At 41.0% G+C, this 11,066-nt stretch overlaps 1 protein-coding gene across 1 annotated transcript; it reads right to left on the bottom strand.

Moving 5' to 3' along the window:
* Window positions 1-4,313: 4,313 nt before the first annotated feature.
* LOC127314610 (pentatricopeptide repeat-containing protein At3g59040) lies at window positions 4,314-9,457 on the bottom strand. The gene is made up of 7 exons (XM_051345114.2): window positions 9,297-9,457; window positions 8,194-8,509; window positions 7,768-8,058; window positions 6,146-6,394; window positions 5,916-6,040; window positions 5,388-5,486; window positions 4,314-5,307 (listed from the first exon to the last, which is right to left on the bottom strand). Exons 1-7 carry the CDS (start codon window positions 9,356-9,358, stop codon window positions 4,629-4,631), a joined length of 1,821 nt encoding a protein of 606 aa, XP_051201074.1. The 5' UTR covers window positions 9,359-9,457; the 3' UTR covers window positions 4,314-4,628.
* Between the last annotated feature and the right edge of the window lie 1,609 nt (window positions 9,458-11,066).

Here is an 11,066-nt window from a genome sequence, read left to right as displayed (position 1 = left end):
TTATGTATGACAATAATAATGTTGGTCTTGCCTATCGACAAGACAAACTTTATGTAATTTCCCTTTGTGATGATATAAATAATGTGGATTCTACCTCAAATATAAATGTCGGTACCAAACGCAAACGTAATGATAATGAGACTTCTTCGAAATTATGGCACTACCGTTTAGGCCATATTTCGAGGGGGAGGATTGAGCGTCTCATTAAAGATCAAGTTCTTCCTTCTCTTGATTTTTCCGATGCGGATGTTGATCATTGTATCGATTGCATCAAAGGAAAATATGCCAAGAAAATTAAGAAAGGTGCAAACCGAAGCACGGGAGTTTTGGAATTAATTCATACGGATATATGTGGTCCGTTTAATGTGAGATCGGTGGACGGTTATAATTCATTCATAACGTTCACTGATGACTTCTCCCGTTATGGATATTTTTATCAAATTAAAGAAAAATCAGAGGCATTAGACAAGTTCAAGATTTTCAAAGCTGAGGTTGAAAATCAGTGCAATAAAAGAATTAAAGTTGTAAGATCTGATCGTGGTGGTGAATACTACGGCAGACATGCAACTTATGGTCAAATTCCTGGACCATTTGCAAAATTCTTACAGGAAAATGGCATTGCCGCCCAATACTCAGCACCGGGTGAACCTCAGCAAAACGGGGTGGCTGAAAGGAGAAACCGCACACTTATGGATATGGTGCGGAGTATGTTAAGCCACTCCACTTTACCGGTGAATTTATGGATGGAAGCCCTTAAAACAGCAGCACATATTCTTAACAGGGTTCCCAGTAAATCGGTGCCCAAAACACCGTATGAATTATGGACTGGGAAAAAGCCAACCCTGAATTATTTTCATGTATGGGGCTGTCCTGCTGAAGCAAGGATTTTTAATCCGGTTATGGGAAAATTAGACCCCAAGACAGTCAGTTGCCATTTTATTGGTTATCCTGACAAATCTAAAGCATATCGATTTTATTGTCCAAATCAGACAACGAAATTTATTGAAACAAGACACGCTGTGTTCTTGGAAAGTGATATGATGAGGGGGAGCATGACTCCCAGAGAAATAGTCTTGGAGGAAGAACAGGAATATGTCCCGATGCCTGTAATCCAAGAGCCAGTGTTTCCAGTACATACTGAAATTGCACCTCAAGTTTCAGCTCCTGTAGCTGATGGTGCTCACATAACTGGACAACAAAAGGACCAAGGACAGCAATTACGAGTGTATTCAAGAAGGCAACGTGCTGCTAATGCAACACCTGCTGATACACCGGTGACTGTTCCAGATGTCACATCTAATGATGCTCTTATTGAAAATAATCAGCAGTCTCAAACTGTTATTAATGTGCCGAATAATGAGTCTCTTAGAAGGTCATAGCGGGCTAGAAAGCCTGCTATTCCTGATGATTATCTCACCTACATGAGTGAGGATACAAATGAGCCAGTGTTGGATAATGATCCCACCTCATTTAAGGAGGCTATGGAAAGTGAATATTCGTCTAAATGGCTCGATGCTATGAAAGATGCAATGAAGTCCATGAGCACCAATGATGTATGGGACTTAGTAGAAATCCCTGAAGGAGCCAAAACAGTTGGATGCAAATGGGTCTATAAGACCAAACGTGACTCCAAGGGTGATATCGAAAGGTTTAAAGCAAGGCTTGTGGCAAAAGGATTCACTCAAAGAGAAGGGATTGATTATAATGAAACTTTTTCACCCGTCTCTTCGAAGGATTCATTCAGAATAATTATGGCACTCGTGGCTCATTATGATTTAGAGCTACATCAGATGGATGTCAAAACGGCATTTCTAAATGGTGACTTACGCGAAGATGTTTACATGGCACAACCGGAAGGTTTTGTTATGGAAGAAAATAAACATTTAGGATGTCATCTGAAGAAATCCATCTATGGTTTGAAACAAGCATCAAGAGAGTGGTATCTCAAATTTGATCAAGTCATAAAGAAATTTGGCTTTAAGGAAAATAAGAAGGACAATTGTGCTTATGTTAAGTTCAGGGGGAGTAATTTTATCTTCCTGATATTATATGTTGATGACATACTCTTGGCGTGATGATAAAAATATGTTGATGGAGACCAAGAGATTCCTGTCTTCAAAGTTCGATATGAAAGATCTCGGTGAAGCAACTTATGTTTTAGGAATTGAAATTCACCGGGATAGATCCAGAGGGATCTTGGGGCTATCTCAGAGAGCATATATTGAAAAGGTACTAAAAAAGTACAATATGTATAAGTGCTCAGCCTCGCCTGCTCCTATTGTTAAGGGCGATAAATTTGGGACTTTCCAGTGCCCAAGAAATAATTATGAATCTGCGCAGATGAAGTCAATTCCTTATGCCTCAATTGTTGGGAGTATTATGTATGCACAAGTGTGCACTCGCCCTGATTTAGCTTTTGTGACCGGGATGCTTGGCAGATATCGGTCCAATCCAGTGCGGATCACTTTGGAAGGCTGCTAAAAAGGTCTTGCGTTATTTGCAAGGCACTAAAGGCCTCATGCTTACTTATGAGAAATCTGATAACCTCGAAATAGTGGGTTATTCAGATGCTGATTTTGCGGGGTGTGTTGATACTAAGAAATCCACATCAGGTTATATCTTCACCCTTGCAAAAGGAGCTATATCATGGAAAAGCTCAAAGCAAACTGTTACTGCATCGTCGACAATGCAGGCAGAATTTGTAGCATGTTATGAGGCAACCGGGCAGGCGGTATGGTTGAAGAATTTTATCCCGGAACTAAGAGTGATTGACAGCATTTCCAGGCCTCTCACTCTATACTGCGATAATCAACCCGCAGTGATCTATGCGAGTAACAACAAGTCAAGTGCAGCTGGCAAATTTATTGACATTAAGTATCTTGTTGTGAAAGATAGAATCCAGGATCAAACAATAGATATCAAGTACATTAGTACTAAGTTTATGTTAGCGGATCCGCTCACGAAAGGCTTACCACCCAGCGTATTTAGAGAGCATGTTGCTGGCATGGGTTTGGTTGAAAGCTTTTAATCCTGGAGAAGTTGGAACTATTATGGCACCATCTCCCCAAAAGGGGCTCATTTTGAGATCGGATGGGAACCATAGTCACTTGGTTTAGCAGTACTTAATTGACTGTTGTAACCTATTGTCTTGGTGTACCATTTTATCAAAAGATGAGTCTGTAATGTTTATGATGTTTATGTAAAGAATTATGTAAATTAAGTTAATATATGATGTGAATAAAGTTTATGGAGCTCATAAATTAAAGAGGTTCATTTTGATATGAAGTAATGTGCTATAGTCACTAGATTAAATGGTACCTAACAGACCATTATAATCTTTTCGTCCTAGTGCATTATTTTGTTGAAAAAATGAGCTTATAATGATCAGCCTTACGATCAAGGGGGAGAATGTTGGATATTTTGGTGATCTAGGCTGCTTTCCTAGGTCAGATATTTTGGACTGCTACAGTAGGGCGGCACTACTGTAGCTACAGTAAGGCGGCTCTACAGTAAATGGCCACCTATCCTTATGTGTTGTCTTGATCGGAGACATCGATTTTGATCCAACGGTGCTGGTTCCCCTAGTGCATAGTGCTAAACATATAAAAGGGGTCAAATGACCTAGAAGAGGAGTGGTGGAAGATGGCTGCTGCTCTCTGCCTTCTCTCTTACACACACTCTCTCAAGAACAAGCCACCGATCAGGCTAGCACTAAAGCACTAGGAAGAACCTAGCACAAATTGCTCCATCCTGGTGTGAGCAATTAAACAAGAGGAGACATGGCATCATCTTCAGACCAAGGTATTTCTGATCTTATTCTTTTGTGGCTCAAACTAGAGCTAGTTGATCCTGCTGGATCCAACACTTATCGCAAACAGTATGTACCACTTTGGAGAATAGTGTATAAAATCTCAGAGAAACACCAGGGTGGGCGTATCAAAGGTCGACAGGCTGCACGCGGACCGGTGGAATAAGTAAAAGCTACAGTTCAGTGCAAAAAGATTTGCTCCGTCGCAAAAGCTATAGTAATTAGTTTTGAATAAATAAATTAGTAAGGCAAAAAAACTGTTATTGCTCAAGTTTCAACCTGAAGTTGGAAGGAGTTCAGCATTTAGATACATATTGAAGTCAATTAATATGAATCGGAGGGAGTAAGTAAACTCAGCATGTCAACTGCTCCTGTATAAGATACAATATTCTGAACTGAAGAAAAGGGTTCGATAGAAAAAACTGAAGTGCTCGATGTAGTTTCCCTTTGCTGATAATGCGTAAAGATGTCACCAAAACCTCCTCCATGTAGAAGTCTTATGTACTACTAGTAAAAAGAATTGCTGCAATCCTAACAGAGCATGTGAAATTGATTACATGAGGTGGTAAACGTTTCTCTGCATCAGATGCAGCTGAAATAAACAGAAAGTACAAGTAAAACTTATCTGATAAACTATCGGCGATTATGCCACAGGTATCTACCATCAGTTCGACTCATTTCCCTCTTAACAGACAAGGCTAGGCATAAACATCATCCAGGTCAGCCGTAATGACATTTTGGGAATATCACTAGTCCTTTTGTATAGGAAAAGCTATCATAAGTTTTGCTACAATAAAATATACACCAACGGTCCAAAATATCATGTCGCAAAATTTAGTTCCCGCTTATCTTTGAAAGAAACAAAATTTAAGTCGTCGTCATCGTCTTCCTCATAATCATCATCATCGTTGTCTTCATCATCAAAACCACTGCTCCCAGTTCCGTTACTACCATTTAGAACATTTGTTGTGGACGCACCATTTAAGGAATGGTGATGTCCATTATCAGTTAGCCCACCTTCATGCAGATCAGCACTATCAACACCTAAACCTGAGATCATCCCGTTGGGTTTTACTTCAAGCTGAAATGCACCATTCCCTGTCAACTCATTCGCTTCTTGTTGTTCTTCAGGTGTTTTGGCAAGAGAAAGTAGGATGTTTTTCGCTTTCTTGTCTGGTGGATATCCATGTGTTTCCATTTCGTTGAACCAAATGACAGCATTTCCAAAGTCTGAGTTCCTGCCATGTACATCCATGATGGTAGTAAAGATAGTTTGATTGGGTTCAACACCCTGCATCCGCATTCTCTCATACACTCGCATTACTTTCTCAACATCATCCAATTTTGAGTAGCCTTTCATCAGAGTTCCATAAACAACAACATTTGGCCTCAAACCATCCTCTTTAAGCCGACGGAAAAACTTCTCAGCCCCATCCATATCCGAAGCATTTACATAAGCTAAGAGCATTGTTGTGTAAGAGCAGAGATCAGGCTCAACCCTGCAAAAGGAAATAGTGTGATAAGGTGAGAACCAGCAGTTACACCTTCTTTCTGGAAAACAAAACAGTAGAAGTCATACCTGTGTCTTCTCATAGTCTTGAAAACTGTTTGAGCCTCTTCCACTAATCCAGATATTGCAAATGCATCAAGCAAGATGTTATATGATTTGCGTGTTGGCCTGGAAAAACAACATTGTATGAAATCACAAAAAAATAAAATATCTAGCTATTCTTCAGTGAAAATGTGGTGCTTTGATTTTTTTATTTATTTAAAGAATTGAGCAAGCAACCGAGTATGAATTGGTTTCTATAAACAGAATCACCGAATTTATTTCCTTCTATTGTCGATTTGAAAGACTCCTTTTGTCACAATCACATGGCCTGACATGAAGTTTGTGCCTACATGAAAACTCTTTGATGTGCGTACTACTGTGTAGTGTGTACATGTGCAATCTATACCAAAATAGTCATCAATTGGATGAAGTGTACACTCACAGCTTAAACATGACAGGTTCATGGCTTTAACCAAATTTTGCCAACAACTGGACTCATGATTTCACAAGCCAGCAATGACCTCTAAGTCTCAACGCATTGAAATGAAATCGAACCTGATTCCAGCATCAAGCATCTCTTCAAACACCGCCAATGCTTCATCTTCCCTCCTGGCTTTCCCGTAAGCTTTAATGAGCAGGGAATAGCTGACAACGTCTGGTTTTAGTCCAGCTCTTTGCATCTAAAAGTTATGGAATATGTTAAGAAAAACAACGGAACAGGTTTATATCTTCCAGTCTGTAGCAGCAGACCAAATGCTAATAGTTGAGTTAAGCTGGAGAAGCACCTGATCATAAATACTTGAAACTTCCTTATAATCTGCTTCAAATGACATCAAACTATTAAAAGTGACTGCAGACTGTGGGATTCCTCTCTCGGGCATCTGTGCGAATAGCTTACGCGCCTGGGTATAGTCACCAGCCTTCTTGTACATATAGATCATCATATGAAACATCTTCTGGTCTGGCTTAAAAGAAGCTCTTTTTTCATTAAGAAGGTCCTCGAATATAGCTTCAGCTTCCTTATATTTGTCACCCTGTCAGCAACCGCCAAGACATTTGTTTTAGGGACCAAAGTAGAGTAGTTCAGGGAACTGCTATAATTATGCTATTCTTTTATATAGATGCATAGGCTAACACAAAAGACTTGGGCAGGAGATGGGACTACATTACAAAAGAGTTGCACAAGAGATGGGACCGTGGTAACTTTCAATAGCAGGCTGCTGAACAGTACTTGCAGAATGCCCAAAATATCAATTACTAATGAGTAACAAAGAGAAGATTCAATAAACCTGTGATTTGAATCTAAGTATAAGCAAGAGGATTAGTATGCAAAAATAAATAGACATATCCTCTAATTCTGGTCTCTGCTTGCATGGTCTATTACAAGTAACCATTTTGGATCATGCTCCCATAATGCAAAGCCAGGTATTATCATGCAAATTTTATTGCAAGTTTGAAACCAACAAATCCCATGCTCAACCTGCACTAGCATGTGAGTTATCTCCTCTCTAGCCCAAAGGTGCTATAACGTCGGTTTAGCGTCGCTATAGCGAATCTTGAGAGTCCATGCTACGGCGCTAATCACGAAAATAGAGTGCTGTAGTGCTGCTAAACCACGCTAAATAGCGTATATAGCATCTGGAGGAGACCAGCGCAAAATCTGATAGAAGGCTAATTTTTCCTTGGATTTAACAAGATCCTTATGATTGGTCCTAAGCCCATTGGAAATAGGGTATCACAGCTGCTGCATTTAGCAACCGAACAACTTGTCTACATAGCCTTAGAAACTATTGCCCCTCCCTCCCAAGGCAGTTGAAGTGCGACGATATCAGATGATGGCCAGAACCGATGTCTGCTCACAATGCCATTTCATTGATTTCAAGGATGTCCAACATCTAACTGATTTCAAGGATGTACAAGTGAGTTTGGTTTTCTTTGGAGACTTCCAAGTGTAGGTCAACACCATGTAATATTGAGAGCATTACGTAAAAAATCACTAAGAACCATCGAGTTTTTGCAAGCCAAGACAAGTTGTGTGCAGTTAAATGCTAATGCCAACTGCTGAAGTATATGTGGATTGCTCAACCTTCCCAATCAGTTCGGACTTTTGGTTCTACTGGTTGGTGCATGAAACTTAATATGGTATCGGGATGCTATACACACAACACTATTATGCAAAGTTTTCTGCAGAAGGATATTCATTTTTGAGCAATTACTTATGCAACTGAATCTTTATGGCTAATTCCACAAATTTTCTAATTACCGAATCATGATGTATTACGCTGAATAAAAGTGATAAACTGAATTCGACAAAACAGTATTCGTATAATATGGGATTAGTTCCTGATAAACTCTAATAGCTGAAATATTAGACTACATAAATGCGAGAGTCTGATTAAATGCGCACCTCAACAAGCGATTTCAAAATTATTTGATATGTAATAGGCGATGGTTCAGGGCCTGATGCCTGCATCTTATGAAATACAGCCTCGGCCTTTTCGTACTGCTTAGCTCTTCCGTATGCTTCCATCAGAGCAGTCTGAGATATCACAGTCTGCCGGTAACCTTTCTTGTTCATGTACTTGAGGACCCTTTCCGCCTTGCTAAACTCTCCCAGCTTTCCATAAGCCGTGACAAGCATCAAAAAGTCCATCTCGCTGAAGTCCCACCAATGTTGCGTTCTAAGCCATTGAAGAATCTGAAGGAAAAAAAAAGGTGCAGACATTTAAATATTTCGGAGCATATTGCTCGTAGATTGAAGAGTCGGCGGTAGCTGCTTAGCCACCAGGAAACTTTCAGATTTGACTAACAAACATGCTGCAAGTGGATATACCTCGCTGACCAGATTCCACCTTTTAAGCTGTTTGAACCGCACAAGAGTGCCAAGAACCGCATCCCTTGGCAGCGGCTCCTTGGTGTTCCGCTGGGTCTTGAGAATGGATACAGCCGATCCTGACTCCTCTATCTCGCTCATCATCTTCCTCCAGTTCTTTTGCTTGGCCTCATCGGCAGCATCCTTGAAGACCTCTTCCCTCTTCTTCCGCACAAACTTCCTGGGTGCCAGCATCCCCTGGCAGACCACCTCGAGTCTTCGGTTGCTCTTGATCTTCACGTTATAGACGAGCAAACCGCAGGATACCTTTGCATTGCTGACACCATGAAACATGTTTCCAACAGATTAAAACAAGGTGCAAGCATCTTTTTGTTCATAAAAAATGACACTAACATAGTAGATGTAGATATAACATTAGAAATGGATGTACAATGGTATTTTTTGGAAAGTTGGTAGTGTCACACAAAAAAAATGGGGTGCACCCGCAACTAGTTGCGGATTGTAGTTTCCCCAACCTGGAAGCACCCATATGCCCGAGAGCTGCAGGTAGTAATGCCATCCCCGCACTTTATGTTAGGCAAAATGCATATGACATTATTATAAACGAGATATATCTGACTGAAGAATGTAAACTTATCCGCTTCCATGTGTACTTTTATGTTATTTTTTTAAGAAGAAACAGCAAAGAAAGACCTGACAGTTTGACGAAATCGAAGGTCATTAACTGCAACAATCAAACTATGGGACTCCTCTAAATCTTAACCAATAAGAACACATAATGTACAACTTCTCATAACACACTCTCTCATCGAGGAATTACTGAGGCGAATCGCAGCATAGAGTACCTGTTGTTCAACGAACAACCCTCGAGTCGCTCATAAAACGCGCGACCACAGGTTAGGCGCGCATTATTAGAAACGAAAAATATAGAAGGTCGGTTCACAGCGCCTTGGCTCCCCCTCTAAATTAAACTAAACTAGCCTAACAGTGAGTCCTTCCGAGACCCTCTCCCGGCACTCTACGGACGCGGCGCACCACGCAGTTGCAGAGGCGAGGTGGGGAATACTAGTTAGCAGAGCAGGAAGAGGGGGCGAGCGCGGTACCAGAGGCTGGAGGAGAATGAGAGCGGGGACTGGGAGCCGAGCGTCCCCATCGCCGCCTCCATCGCCGGCGCCGGCCGAATTGGAGCTGCAGCGGGAGCGGGAGCGGGAGCAGGAGCAGGAGCAGGAGGAGCCTTATCGGCAGAGCTTGCTTAAACCCCACTGTCCATCTCTGTCACCCTGTCTCCGGATGAGGAGGATCTTTTCAGGGGCGCACTCCTGGGCTTTTTGTTCTCTTGGGCCGGGTGACGGGTAGGCCCATCTCGATGTACGCCGAGGCCCCCGGTTCAGCTCCTCCGAGCCCATACCAGAAGCAGAAATAAAAAGCTCGGGACTCTTTGCTAGGTCGCAGCCGCCTCCGCTCAACGAAGAAAAAGAAGTTCGCCGCCACCCGTCGTGGGTGGGAGATGGCGAGGGAGGAGGACACGTTCGAACTGGAGTTGGAGGAGGTAGTTCGCGTCGACGGTAGGCTTCCGGCGTGGACTGCGAAAAATCTCCAGCGGCTAAAGAAGCCCCACGGCGTCTGCCACTACGTCTCCGATCGAGCACCGCCGGCCGCATGGGCAGGTAATCCTCCATGTAACCGGTCCGGGCTCGCAAGCCTCCCTTGAATTTTGAGCCACACTCTGATCATGAATCTGACTGGGGGTAATCCTACATGTAATCCGGCTAAGGGGATTTTTGTTATCATAGTTTTAAATATATTCTTTTCCAAAGTAGGCATTGGAAGCGGGTCTAAATTAGAGATTTTTTTTTTGTTTTGATCTAAGACGAACAACGATGGAAACATCCCTAAAATGTCCCAAAGTATTAAAACCTGCAACTATGCGTATATTTAGAAATATGTTAACCATTAAGATCAAATAAACCACTATTTAGTATAAAAAAAATCTATGAATTGAATTTTACCATATTGCATTTTGAGATTCGGTACTCATTGCTATCAGGCCAGCTATCAAACAACTGAGCCAACCTAGCAACGTCCATATTTTCATGACCCCTTGGTTCTCGTGCACAGTATGATATCGGCTAAATAGTAAGAAGAAAATATTAGTAGTATGAGGCAAGATGTATATGATTGTAGTAACTTACATAGAAGTTCAGATCCATGTAGTGAACTGGAATGCCTCTAACAAGCTGGATGTTGTCGCATGGTAGTATCCGTACAGCCATATTAAAGCAATCAACATTTCATTTGTTCGTCAATATTTAAGATGTTACTTATTTGTCTCAAATTTCAAATACTACCTCTGTCCGGATTTAATTGACGTCAATCTGTTCATTAGCCTTCTCCCCCCGCGTCGATTAAATAGGAACGGAGGGAGTAATAGATAAGGATTAGAGCTTTTCAGCCATTCCCTCCTATGAAATCGCTATTATGTTAATTACAATATCACGAGTCTAATCCTTATATATTATTTTAATTTTGAGACAAATAAGGAAATATTAAATAATGATGAATAAATAGATATTGATTTCCTTAATATGGCTGTGTGGATATTAACATGGCACGGCATCTAGTTTGTTAGAGACATTTCAGTTCGCTAAATGGATCTGAACTTCTATATAAGTTACCATTATCAGTTTATCACATATTTATATTTTGACTACTAATGTTGTTTGTTATTATTATTTTAGTTGATGCCACACTATGCATGAGACCCAAGGTGTTATTAAAATCTGGATGTTGTTAGGTTAGCAGAGTTGTTTGGTAGCTGGTTTAATAGCAATGGATACCAAACTGAGAATGCAATATGGTAAATTCATATATTG

This window comes from Lolium perenne, chromosome 7, assembly GCF_019359855.2.
Source record: "Lolium perenne isolate Kyuss_39 chromosome 7, Kyuss_2.0, whole genome shotgun sequence".
In the NCBI taxonomy this organism is placed as follows: Eukaryota; Viridiplantae; Streptophyta; class Magnoliopsida; order Poales; family Poaceae; genus Lolium; species Lolium perenne.
Note: the sequence above shows the minus strand (reverse complement) of the source record. Positions and strands in the feature narration are given on the sequence as shown.